The sequence below is a fragment of the Charadrius vociferus genome, unplaced genomic scaffold, assembly GCF_000708025.1.
Source record: "Charadrius vociferus isolate BGI_N301 unplaced genomic scaffold, ASM70802v2 scaffold484, whole genome shotgun sequence".
Classification (NCBI taxonomy): Eukaryota; Metazoa; Chordata; class Aves; order Charadriiformes; family Charadriidae; genus Charadrius; species Charadrius vociferus.
The window spans coordinates 327,530-341,094 of record NW_009648074.1 but is presented as its reverse complement, the minus strand read 5'-3'; the positions used below and the strand labels follow the sequence as shown (position 1 = coordinate 341,094).

Here is a 13,565-nt window from a genome sequence, read left to right as displayed (position 1 = left end):
AGCCGGTGTCGTGATTGTCATCTCGGGAGCTTGATACGGTTTTGTATATATTTCATTTTTTTTTATTTTATTTTATTATTAATATTTCATTAAAGTAGTTTAGTTCCTTCTAAACTCGTAAGTCTCTTTTTCCTCCTCTGCCTCTCTCTCTGAAGAGGGGTAGAGGAGAGCATCTGTCGGTCCCATCTGGGGTCCTTCAGGTCCCCAGTAGCCGATTTGGCCTAAACCACGACACAGGGGTTTGTTCCCCTGCCCGGTTCCCCCATAGTTTGGCTTTCGGGATGGAAAAGCGGGTGCAGAGCAGACACAGGCGTGCATGGTGCCCACCAGAACGATGGAGGACCTCAGCCTGGAAGTGAGCTGTGGGGCTGCCCGTAAGCCTTTGCAGCCAAAATCCCGTTGAAAGAGCAAAGCTTCTCCTTGAAGGACAGATGATTGTCCAGGGCCCCGACGTGGTATTTAAGCTAACTGTGCTAGCAGGGCGCTTTCTGCGCAGCCCTGTACTGTTGGCTCCAGACCTTTTGATTTCTAGATTAAGTTTATTCACCATCATCTTATCGTAGTTTGGATATTTTCTTTTTTTTTTTTACAAATATTTTCCTGTCGTCGGAAATGCTTTGCTCCCTTCTGGTGTTTGCCTTTGATGTATTTATAGAGAGGATTCGTAGCCTTCGTCTCGCCAGACGATACACAACCCAAGCTGTGTTGGACTCCTCCCAAACGCCGGGTTCCCCGCTCCTCTTCCCATCCCATCAGCTCTGGTGTGCTCTTTTCCCCGTCTCCATCGATCAGGCTCTAGCGACCAGAACTGATGACGGTATTTCAGATGAGGTTCCACTACCAAGACTCTCTTGGAGCCCTCTTGCTCACAGGCATCATTACTTTCTGTGTGTTGGCACTTGAGAGGGTGGATTTGGGTGGTGAACAGGGTGACCGAGCTCTGAAAGCTGGAGTGGAGCCATCCCACCCTCGGTTACCCATTAAAAAGAGGTTTCTCATCTAAATAAGTCAAACAGCCCTCAAAGGATGGGGTGGATCATCACCTACCCCTCCCCATGGGCTGTGGAGGGACCCTAGTGACCAGCTGAGGCTTGATGGTCAACTCTTGAGATGGCCAAAACACGAGGAGCCACGCATTTCCCTCACTTTGTCTGTCTTGCAAAATCCACCTCATCTCCCCAAAATCTCAGGAGGGTCCAGCTGTGCCTCATGCTCCATCCCGTTGCTGTATTTTACCTCCTGCCCGGGGCCCTCATGTTGCCATTTTCTCCCCGTGCCTCGCAAAAACTCAGAAGCAACTTATGGTATCAGCCACACTGTTTTCTGCTGAAATCTCCAGGTTAGCACTGATTGAATTGGGTTTTTTTCCCTTTTTTTTTCCCCCTCCAGCAAAATTCCTTGCAGCACTGCGGGCCGCGCTAGAAGTAATTTTCACGGGTTATTTTTATCAGAGGGAAATATTAGACTGCCTGCTGCCATATGAGAACTGTCTGTGCCCCGCCGGCCTTCCCGTGGGCAGCGCACTACAACACAATGCAAATATTTTTATATATAGCATCCTCCATATGCGGCGTTGGGGGATGGCAGGAGGAGAGAGGGATCAGGGGGACACCAGGGGGCTCCGGGGGGACAAAGGGAAGGAGGTGGGGATGCTGCGAGGAAGCAGCGATGCTTTGGGTTGAAGGTGGGACATACATAGAGAAGGAAAATCCTTTCTCTGGTGCAAAAAGGTTTTGGTGTGTGGATGATGGAAATGGTGAAGGCACCTGAGAAGGTCTGTGAGTGGGAAGCTGAGATTGGAGGAGCAGAAGGGACCCTGCGGGATTGTCACCTCCCGCGGCCACCCGCTCTCTCTGCTTTGGTAACCCCAATCGTGAAAAATTGCTATAAAATAGGATATCAGAAATAAGATAACAAATGGGCATTATGAAATTCTTGACTCCCCGGTTTTTCTTCTGTTAAGGTCTAAATTCCATTTGACTGCTAGCAGTAAAAATCACAAGGTGAGGAGTTTTCTAAGGAAACATGGAACTGAAACTTCTTGTGGAAATGTGTGGAAAAACCTAACTATCCTGTATCCCAGTTGTTGAAGCATTGCTTTGGATGCGAGACCAGGGTTTACACCTTTGTGTCCCTAAGTTCGAGCAGGGGGTTGAGGTTTCTTTTCTATTTTTTCCTTTTTTTTTTTTCTCCACCACCAGAAAAATCACCTATTGATTTCAGGTCTGTCTTGGTCCTCACTGGACAACAATTTGAAATCTCAAACAAACGCACAAGCAGGAGAAGCATTTCCCTGACTGATGTAACTAGAATACTTTGATTTTTTTTCCCCTGCTCTGATAGCCCAGCTCTTTCCTGGCATTTTGTAATCATAAACCGCGTCTGAAGCACATCCTTTTCCATTAAAATAAGTGTTTACTTAGTTGCCGAGTTCACCAAAGTGCTTTGGAATTACATCACTCAAAACACTGACATTTATAGGCAATGCAAATTAAATAGACATAACCACAGCTGTCAGTGCAATTCAGGCAGGGCACGGAGTCAAGGTTTCTCGAAATGCTTAAAACCTCTCTGCCCGCCGCCTGTCTTCAAACGTCCTTGTGCCGGCAGTGATTTTATTTAATTGCACCCTAACTCCAAAGCTTTCGTATCCAGCCGGGGTTTGCATTCTGAGAGAAATTGCTGGGCAGGAGAGTCCTCCTGCCTGCGGGGACTTCTGTGCTTCATCCTCCAAAAATATGTCCTGGAGAGGGACCAGGAGAAAATAAATAGTTGTAAGAGGTTGTTATTCGTTGCAGTGGCTGCAGGATGAGAAGAGCAGGCGTGTGATGGGGAGGCACGAGCTTGGCTCAAGAGGGAAGTCTTCTCCTTGCAGGATGAAGGCCCAGCGGGACCAAAATCCTGGTTATCTGCCAGTGGTGCTGGACCGGTGCGAGCTCTACAGCATCCTCCAGGCTGGTAAATTTAGCACAGGTCCTGCAGAGGAGCTGCACCTGGCACAGCTCAGTCTGATGACCTGCATGGACCTTGCAGTCCCATGAAGGCTCTCACCGCAGGTCAGGGTGGTGACGGTGACGGGACCACCGCTCGGGATGGTGACCCACCATCTTGGGGTGTTGACCCACCCCAATCTTCTTCTTCTGTCCCACTTTGGGACTATTGTGCCTTCCCATGGGACCCACATTCCCGGAGAGGTGTCGGGATGCAGAGGGGCTTCCTGGCGGCCAGCGATGCTCAGAGCTGGAAGATTTCCCCGGCACCTCTTTGGACCTCCAGTTTGAGAAACCACATCCTGCCGACTCCACTACCAAGTACACGGAGATGACATCTCCCTTTCATCCATGCCAAAAGCTGGCAGGACCCCTGGGCTCAGCCTCCGAGGCATCCTTGTCTCCTCCCTCCATCCATCCGCCCCAGAAGGGGCAGCAGCAGAGCCAGGACCCAGCCCTCAGCACTGGGAAATCTGCTTCCATCTGGCTCCGCTACCAGCCAAAATTAGCAGCGGCTCTTTCGCCGTTTTAATATTTCAAGATGTTCTGGGGGAAGCGGCTGGGCTCCTGGAAGGAAGCGGGGGGAGGGATGTGCGAGAACCGCTTCTGCGCCTTTAAAACATGTCCTTTCTTATTTTCGTTGAATTTTTTTGAATCATTTCTGTCCCTGCGGTGGCAGCAGCTTGCCAAAGCGAAAGCGGGCAGATGGGTGGCCCGGGGAGACCGGCACCCCCGGCTCTGGATGCGGGGAATATTTCTCCCCTCCGGAGGGAACATCTCTCCCTTCCTCACTCCGGATTTCTGACAGCAGCTCCCGGGGATGGGGGAGATACCCGGGGTGGCTCCCATAACCCCCCGGATATTTTTTTTTGGCTATCCTCCCTCCCGCGGTCACCCTTCCCTGCCGCACGGGATTCCCAAAGGACGCTGAGGTGGGAAGGGAATTTCTTTTCCTTCCCCACCAAGAAGCGATGGTATGAGCAGCGTAACCTGGGAGGAGACATCCCCGCTGCCCCAGCGTGACCCCACCAGTAAAGCAGGTTACGAGACGCTTTTCCCCCCACGTTAATGGCGAAAGCTTAAGCTTAATGGGAGAGAAGGTAGGAACTGAAATATTCATTTGCTGGCTCCTCGCCGTCCAGCAAAACCGCTTTAACAGCTCTGGGCTCAGCTTGCTGGAGACCTGCCGGTTTCTCCTGCCCCGTATATTATGTAAGAAGCATTTTAATAATATACGTTGAGACATATGGCCCCTCAGATTTAGTATGCAAATGCAATATGCTTAACTAAAAATAGCGGATATGCTTAATGTAGTTTGTTATAACACCTTCTGTTACTTGGTGAGTAATGAATCGCGGCTGCGCTTTACAGAGAGCTGGGAATGGAGTGAGCAGGCAAAAACCTCCGCTCCGGGCTTGCTTTTTGTAGTGAAGGAGCTCGATCGTGCCCCATCCCCTGCATCTTCCAACACCACGGTGGGATAATTAAGTAGAAGATACCCAAATAAATGCTTAATGGGGGATTAAGTAATGAATTGCAGGTAGGAAAGCTCTGGGTCCCAGCTAGGTGTAGCTGTTGCCTTATGCCCCGGAGCATTGGCTTGTGTTTTGGGGTTTATATCCCATATATATTATCCCAGTTTACACTGTAGGAGTCGCACCGTGGTTAAATCCCAGCAGTGCCAGGTGAAAGCATCACCTCTCTGCCCTCATCCCTTGGGATTATTACAGTAGAAGCTTCGCTGCAGCTTTTCCACTCTTTGGGCCACGTGAAGAGAGACAAGGACGCAAGGTCCATCTCCTGCCCTTCCCAAATCCCCCTTTCAGCTGCCCTCTTGCAGGCTCTGCAGGCAGAAGGTTCTCCTCTTCCCTTCCCTTCCCTTCCCTGCCCTTCCCTTCCCTTCCCTTCCCTGCCCTTCCCTTCCCTTCCCTTCCCTGCCCTTCCCTTCCCTTCCCTTCCCTGCCCTTCCCTTCCCTTCCCTTCCCTGCCCTTCCCTTCCCTTCCCTTCCCTCCTCTCTTTGTGCAGATCCCTTCTTGCTGTTGTTTCTCATTCTTTCATTTAAAAAAAAAAAAAAAGACAAAGGCGGGGGAGAAAATAACTAAAATATTCTGAGTATATCCCAAGAGGTAAAGAGGGAGAATTGATTCCCCTCTGTAGCTCGTACCGCTCCCTCGCTTCCCTTTAACCCAAGCTGGTGGCCTTCCATGCTGGGAGCTCTTTTGGTGCGGGGCTTTTGGTTTTGTTTTCCCCAAATAAATCTTTAACCTTGCAACATGAAGTACCTGATGAGTTTGTCACACGGGGCTTCTAAACTGCTCTTCGTGTGCTCTCCATCACCATCAAAGCCTCCAGTAGCCTTGAGATTATCATTGATGTGCTGGAGCCACATCTACCTGGGTTGTCCAGCTCCTGGGTGATGTTTGGAGGGGGGAGGCCACAGATCACTTCCCACCTCTGAGAGAGGAGGAGTTGCTCCACTAGGAAATGATCCTTTTTTGCCTCGTTTCAACCCAACACTGCTTATTCGAAGGGACCTGGGGAACGTGAAGTCCCTGTTGCAGGTTGTCAGCAGCGCTTTGAAGCAGCAAGGTTTGATTTCATAGCTACGGGGAAGGGTTTGGAGAGAGAGAAGCTGGTTACCTTTATCCATTCCACAGCTCTGAAAAGGGAACGCCTGAATTTCCCGTTGGGGCTCGGTTGTGCTTATCTGATCCTATCGTAGCTGCTCACGGAGATGAAGGAGCTGCCTTGGCTCAGCGGAGGGAAGTTGCAACACCTTGGATGTGACTCATCCTGCTGTAGACATCTCCCTGGGATGGGATGAATCACTCTGGAGCTGCCCGCCTCGCTCCTTCGGCGATAGGAGAAGCCTGAAAATAGATTTCAGTGTCCAGAGCTGGGCACAGGGCTTGCCCGGAGCTTGGACTGGTGCTGCCGGCAGCAGTCAGTCCTCCAGCAGCAGCGGGGACCCCGGGGGGTGTCACTGCAGCATCCGTGAGACCCCGGCATGGACCCCGGCAAGGAGATCACGTTGGAGAGAAAAGGCAGCGTTCTTTGGTGTGCTCGGAAGGTTGTCTTGGAGGGGATGTCCTGCCTTTGGGGCTCCCGGCAGAAAGGGGACAAGGCTGAGGGGCCTTGTGAGGCCCGGGTGGTCTCCGTCCAGGAGACTGTAGGACTGTAACCTGTAACTATAGGACTTTCCATCCTATCACCCCCACCCTAAATGCTATATACACCTCCTGGAAAGCAGTTACTGAGGTTTTCCCCTCTTCTACGACAGAGGCTCTTCTCCAGCCACCGTAGGGACATCTTCTGTCTTCTCCAGGATCAACTTATGCATTCCCTTGGGCCAGCACCAGCCCTACCACACACCGGGGAGCAGCCGGACCTCTCCAAAACTTAGATGAGACCACCACAGGCTCCATGCTCCCCTGGCCACCCTTGCACAGCGGCTCCTGGACATTTAATTTATCCCTCTTAAATGCAGGGGAGCAGCCAGGCTGGGCTGAGGCTGCACAGCCCCGCGGGGATTCTCGCTCCTGCCGCATCCGAGCGGGACACGTGGTATTTCCCCCGGCAGCTGCCAGCTCGGGCGGTAGACATCTCATTTTCACCCGTGGGGAAATTTGTAGTCCCCAGTTGCTCCCACAACAGCAGCCAAAGCGCAGCCCCGCGACAGCGAAATGCAGAGGACAAGTTTCCAGCGATTGGTTTTTAGACTGGTTTTTAGTGGGGAAAGTCGCGTCGGCTCTGTCGCCTGTCAAACGGATGCTCTCAAACCTCCCCAAACCCTGTTGCGAATACTCTTATTTCAGCTTCGCTTAATCCTGTTACCAAGCAACTTTAAGTGAAGCAAAAAACGACGCTTCTGTAGAAATGAGAGCACGCGCACGGGCGCGAAACTGGTTTCGCTGGCGTTAAACTGGTTTCTTTATAATTCCACGTTTGTTTCACGGTAGGCTTGCCGGTCCTGCTCTCTTATAGTTACGTTTCCATGGCGATTTGAGTGGTGGTTTTTTTTCATCTATAATTTTTTGCCTATGAAAAAATGTGAATGTTAGGCATTTGTTTAAGATTTCTGCACAGATACAGTCTGGTCGAAGCGGCAGTTGACTTCCCCAAGTCTGGTCCCACAAGGCACGTCCTCTGGGTCGCTGTGGGTCCCAGCTGCCCCACTGATGTGATGAGCCCGACGTGCTCAGGAGGTGCTGAGCTGCGGGCGCGGACCCCGGCGGGTTATCTGAGGACACACAGTCGGATCCCACGTGCTGCTGAGCTGAATGGGGGGCGTGTGGGAGGGATGCGGGAGGGATGCAGGAGAGGTTTCGGGGGTGACGGCGTTGGTGGGGACATGGCCATGGCCATGCTAATTTGCACACCCAGAGCAATTTGGGGTGCTCAGCCCCGGTCCCGGAGATGCCAACCCCCCTGGGGGGACAATGCAGGAGGTGGAGGAGCGCTTGCTCTGGTGCACGTCATCTCCATGGTGATGCTGAGCAAAGGATGCCCTAAAAACTAGAGGTGAACCTCCACATCTCACGGCATCTTCTGGGCACGTCTGTGCTGCCGCGGCAACCCCCCAGCTCCGGGGGAGCCTTCTTCCCTGAGGAAGATGAGGAACCGTGGTCTCAACATACCCTTCATGCAATGAACTTCTGTGCTTCTTTCCAGATGTTGTGTGTGGTGCTGCCAATGCCCCTTAAGGATACTGTCCCCATGAGATAGTCCCCATCGTTGTGCCCCAGTGATACACTGCGCTGTTGAATTGCACTTTGCAGAGCGTAGAAGACACACGGGTGACTCTTCCAGCCCAGTGAGTGACATTGCTCCCATTTTAGTAGTGGCATTGCTCCCATTTTACAGGTGGGGAAACTGAGGCAAAGGACGACGAGTGTCTAGGGAGAAACCAGCACAGCACAGGAGAAGGTTTATTACCCCAAATAAACCTTCAGGCCACCTTCTAATGCAGTCATAAAGTGAACCAGCTGAGAAAATACCATCTCCTTTTCTCAGATGGAGCCACGTGGGATCTGTTTTGGTTTTCTCTGAGCAGGAGTGTCTTCTGCAGAGCTGGCAGGTGACGGCTCCAGCTAGAAACGACCCGTGACTCAGGCGGTATCTTCAATTCCCAATAAATTAGTGCTGAGCACAGCTTCAGATGTTAATTGCCAGAGAGAAGTGGATCAGTTTGGACATAATAAGGCAGGGGGAGAAGGGTAGCGCCGTGCCTTTGGCAGCGTTTCTTACTTTAATTGCAGCTTCTCGCATATTCACAGGGACGAACTTTGTAGCCCACACCCAAGCGTACAGTCAGCTGGAGCTTTATTAAGATTTTTCGAGCGATGCTCTAAGCAGAAAGCCCCGACAAAGTCCCGGAAAGCCAACGCCACAAACAGAAAGCTGTGCAATCCGCGATGTATAATACCCTGCAGCCAGCTTGAAGCACATGCTGAATTAATCCCCAATTTAATTAACGCTCCTCTAATCCTTCAGTGAAAAGAGCAGCTCGGGATTTGTTTTAAAACACTGTCCTGTGTACAGTAATATACATGAACATCTTTCAAAATGCAGTCATCAAGGAGTTTTTGCTCTGTTCCCAACCTGGGATGCACTAAGAAATGAATTTACGGGCTCTGTCCTCTGAAAATGGGATTAGAGATTGAGTGAAAGTCTGTGGTTGGTCAACATCACGAAATTAGTTTAAAAACCATAAGGTACGAACCAAACCCCGATTCACTGGATTTTATTTTTAAAGTTTTTCTGGGATTTGGGCCAATTCAAAGGGTTTTCAGGGTTTTTTTTTTCCCCCGTTGATGGGCAATTACAAGAAACAGGTTTAACAAAACAGCAGCGACAACCCAGACTGGCGCTCAGCCCCGTCCTTCCAGGAGGTACCGCTAGAAAAAGCCATTCAAAATGATGCAAAAACTGGCAAAACCATGGCCGGGCCGTGTCTCTGTGGATGTTCACACCCCTGGCTGCACCTCTCCAGCCTTTTTGGGTTTGCTCTGCCCAGAGCCGTTCATTTCAGCGAGGTAAATGCACCCAAAAGCAGACGGTCATGAGCTTCTGGGTCCTCTGAGACCTTCTCCTTACGCTTGCAACAAATGTTTAACGCAGACTAAAACTTCTCAGCTCCAGCAGGGAGCTTGCAAACGTTTAAGATGCAACTAATGAGGACTGGTCCAGGCATATTCCATCAAAGGGTTCTGTAGCTGAGCTTTTAATTTTTCCCTCGTAGTGGAAAGCAGCTATTTTGTAGAAAATGAATTTTTAGGAGAAGTGACAGTTTTTCAAAGCCCGTTTCATGTTTATAGTTTCATCCTCGCGTGTGGTTCTTGCAGGAGAAACAATGAATGCTGCCTGGCTTTTGGCAGCCTTTCTGTAAAAAAAAAAATAAATTGCTGTTTATTTTGTTCTTCTTGTTATTATCGATGATGAAAATTAATAACTGTGTGTTTTAAAACCAAAGTGGCATAGAAAATACCTCCTCCTTCCCCTCCGTGATTATGACTGGCTACATGCCAGGATTTTCTATTTAAAATTACAAACCCTGTTGCTTTTAAGTCTCTCGTGGATACTCGCGGGCTGTAGCTTGTTTGGTTGATAGGGATGTACGGGGCTCTACCTGCAGGTGGACCCGGGCGCAGCACCCGGTCGTGGGAAATAAGGTGGAATTAAGTCAGAGCTGAACGGAGCCAGGGCAGGTGCAGAAATGGGTAGGATAATTTCAAATGGAAAATGTTTCGACAAAACAGTTCCCGTTGCCCAACAAGTTACGCTAAATAGAAGCTTTCTCCTCCAACTTGTCAGGTAATTACTGAAGGAAGCATATGGTATCTCCTCTGAAGTGTTGGAAGGGGATCAACACCAGGAAAAGTGATGGAGCCGGGTGGGATCGATAGGAGTGGGCGTCACATGGGAATAACAGAATCGGGATTGAAACTGGAGGAGTTGGTGGGCGCTCAGGAGAGGGTTTGAACCCATTCTGGTGTGTGTTTGCCCATGGGTCATATGCACCTGGGTGCCGAATCGGCTGCGGAGCCCAGGGCTGCTGCGGTGCTGTTGAGCAGCGATGAGGTTGGATGGGGACACTCTGCGTTGCCGAAGGCTTTGGGGAAATCTGGCTTCACCCTCAGCGCTGGGTGTTTTGGAGAGTCTGCGCTGGGGAGGTGTTGGCAGGGAGGAGAACATCAAAGGGGACCCCCGTGGGTGGACAGACGCAGGGCTTGAGCAGAAAGCAAGAGAGCTTGGACATGTCAACATCCATCTGACATCTCGTGGAGCGAGGGGAGCCCAAGTGTGGCTGAGCAAGGCAAAGGCAAGGCGGGTTTTCATCACGGTGGGTCCCAGTGATGGGGCTGTGTTGTTTGCAATAGCCCCCATCATGGGAAGGTGGTGGGGAGTGATTTGGGTCATGGTCAAGGGGTCTTGAGCAGAAGTGGAAGGCGAGAGCAAGGATGGTCAATGCCAATCTCGCTCCGGGGGGCTTCAACGCAGGGAAAAGTCAAAATAAACTCATAGTGTCTGTGCCAGTGTCCCACCAACACAGGATTCAGAGGAGATGCACTCAAGCTCCGCATCTGCCACGTGCCACCCCATGCAATAGCAGTGCTCCATGCCCTAAATCATGGCATTATTTACGTACCAAAAAGCGCTTTTGTTGGAAGAAGGCAAAAATAAATAATTGCCTTGCGTGGTGCATCGCAGGGCCAAAGCACAGGCAGACAGATTAGCGTGGGCACCAGAGGCATCAACGGGAGTGCATGTTCAAAAGTGAGCCTTGCACATCAGTACGTCTCTGACTGGTTGAAAGTCCAACTCCAACTGGTTGGAGCTGAGCCCCAACCAAGCGCGTGGAGAGCTCGCCACCATCCCAGAACTTCACAGAAGTAGGCAAGGTCTGGGGAGGTAATTTTTAATAAATCCGATTTATCTCCAAATTGTTTTCCAGTGCCTTAGACAGACAAGCTGGGCTTTAAAAGGTTAATTATTAATGGCCTGCTCCAGCCGCTCGGCCTGCAAAGGCTGCTGAGATCAAATGCTTGAGATGTGGAGATGCTGCTGGTCAAGAGGTCACTGCAGATGCAGAGCATGAAGTTTAAAAAAGCAGCCTCGCGGTCAGAGCAGGGCTTTTTAAATGTTGTCTGTTCCCAAAAGCTGAATGAAATGTGTGGTTTGGTTTGTGCTTGGTGGGGAGGGTTGGTTTGCTCAGTAGGGGATGAAGGTGGCAACAGCGTGTCTGGCCGGAGGTCTCTGGTCCAACCTTCTTGGACCAAATCTCGATGGGTTTGGCCGTGGCTGAGTGTTGTAGCTCAGAGGATGGTTAGGTGTAAATGGGGTCGATCTGAGCACTGTGGATGCTCTTGCTGAGCCTGACAAGTCCACGCAGAAGCCCCTTCCCACCCGTGCAGCGTCTGACTTCGTTTCCCTTGACAGCTACCGGGTGAGCAGGGCCCAAGCAAGTCCTCTTGGGAGAGGAAGGCTCATCCCTTTGCTGCCCGATCGAGTCAGCAGAGCTGCATCCTCTTAAGCGATGGGTTCCCGAGATCTGTAAACCTCATGTCATCCAGTATCACCTTATTCCGCCCTTGTCCTTCTCTTCTGCCTGTATCACCCCATGGTCTGGTGTCTTCTGCTGCAAATCTTTGTGCAGCCCTTAGCGTAACAGCTCTGCGGCTGTGATTCCTTGGTGCCGGGAGTCTACCAGTGCTTCGGATTGAATGCAGTGCTGTTAAAAACTGAAGTGCATAATAAAACAGTAGAAAAATACCAAGGCGTAGTAAGCAAAGCAAACAAAGAGTGACTCATCTTTAAACAGAAGCTCTTTAGATGTAGAGGTGGCATTGCTGGCCACAGGCGTGGACGCATATTCGCGGGTAACTCGGTTTCGAGGTCAAATTATGCCTAGTTAACAACTTCCTTTGCAAATGAGCCCCCCACCCCTTAGTCCCATATGCTCCCTCTCGTTTTTTGGGATGTGAGACTGCAGCAGCAGTGCCAAAGAGAGAAAGGTTACGCGCCCCAGCTGCGTGAAGACGCCTGTGTGATAGAGGAGCCCAAAGTGCTCATGTATCACACTCGCGTCTGATTTGCATCCCATTAATTCTGCTTCAGAAAGTCTTTTTTGGGGTTGTTTTGGCTTCTAGTGGAAGAGGGGGACCAATCTCGAGTTATTTGGTATTCAGCACAGATTTGGGATGTGTAAACTTCGCATCACCCATAGCTCTGTGTCTGTGCCCATGTGCTGCAGATGCCTTTGTCCAGCTTGGAGTGACTTCAGCTGCCAAAAACATGAGCTCCTTTGAATTTAAAGCACTTTTTTTTTGTTATTAAATTGCCCACATTGTCTCCCAAGTGGCCTCAGGCTGTGTCAGAGTTGGAGCAGCGGATGCAGGGTGCACCCATGCTTTCGGCGTTGGAGACCTTACAGCTGGTAGAAGTGTCTCCGTTTGGGGAAAGGAGGAGTTTATTTGTTTTAGTAATACGGGAATGCATTTCAAATTCTGTAACTAAATATCAGCTAGAAAGAAAGATGTCACCTCCTGTTTTCTGTAGCTTGGAAGTAGAGATCAAGCTGGAGAGATCCCGCATCTCTGCTGTACAGGGAGGGTGAGCCCTTGGGACAGGCAGCAGCGTAAGGACCAGGAGCCTGGGGATGCTCTTGATCCCCATGGGCAGTGGGGGTGACGGGGGCTGAGTCCCAGCTGTGCTCCGCTCACGGCAAACGCCGCCGCTGTGTTCCCTCCCTCGGTGCCCAGAAGTCTCATCATCCAGGTGGAACACTCCCGACTGCTTTTGAGGAGCGGAGATTGACCAGATGTAGTTTTCCACAGAGGGACAAACGTGCCCACACCGGTGGATGCCATCCCACTGCCCCAGCCCGCTAATCTTCCGCCTTCTTCTTCCAGAGGAGACGACGTTCGAGGCTGGAGTCAAAGTCCAGATCCACAGCCAGTCTGAGCCGCCTTTCGTCCAGGAGCTGGGCTTCGGGGTGGCCCCTGGATTCCAGACCTTTGTGGCCACCCAAGAGCAAAGGGTAAGTCCTAAATTTCATTTCCACACCAGGATCCCTCCAGTGGGTCCGTATGAGAGGTTGCTTCTACGTACCGATGCCCCTTGAACGGCATCTTTGTCATTAACAGCTATTTTTATGCCTTGCTTCAAATTGGTTGGGATGAGGGCAGCTTTTTCAGCATTGCTTCCCGTGCATTGCCCACGATCCGTGTAATTTTGGCCACAGGAGGGACTTCATCCCGGATAATTTCCCTGCCTTGCTCTTCCATGGTTATGGATCAGCTGTGACAGTCACTTAATGTGCTGGGTACCTTCCAGCCCTCGGAGAAAGGATGCTTTTTGCCAAAAGGCTCTCACACTCCAAGGGTATTAAAAGAGACGAGAGGAGAGCGTTTCATTATGTAGATCAGCGTGAATCCTTTCAGGTAACACAGAAATAGTCACGTTCTTTATTATAAACTGTGGTGGGATGCTCCTGGCTCAGGCTGCATCGCTCTCCCTGAGTCCCAACGGTGGCACATCATCGCGGTGGGGATGGATGCGATGTGACGTAGCGT

At 50.9% G+C, this 13,565-nt stretch overlaps 1 protein-coding gene across 1 annotated transcript in view; it reads left to right on the top strand.

The window, feature by feature from the left end:
• Positions 1-13,565, top strand: part of ASIC2 (acid-sensing (proton-gated) ion channel 2) — a 541,834-nt gene that overhangs the window by 505,714 nt on the left and 22,555 nt on the right. The window contains exon 3 of the mRNA XM_009883822.1: positions 12,903-13,030. Coding sequence (XP_009882124.1) covers positions 12,903-13,030 — 128 coding nt within the window. The remainder of the gene's footprint in view (positions 1-12,902; positions 13,031-13,565) is intronic.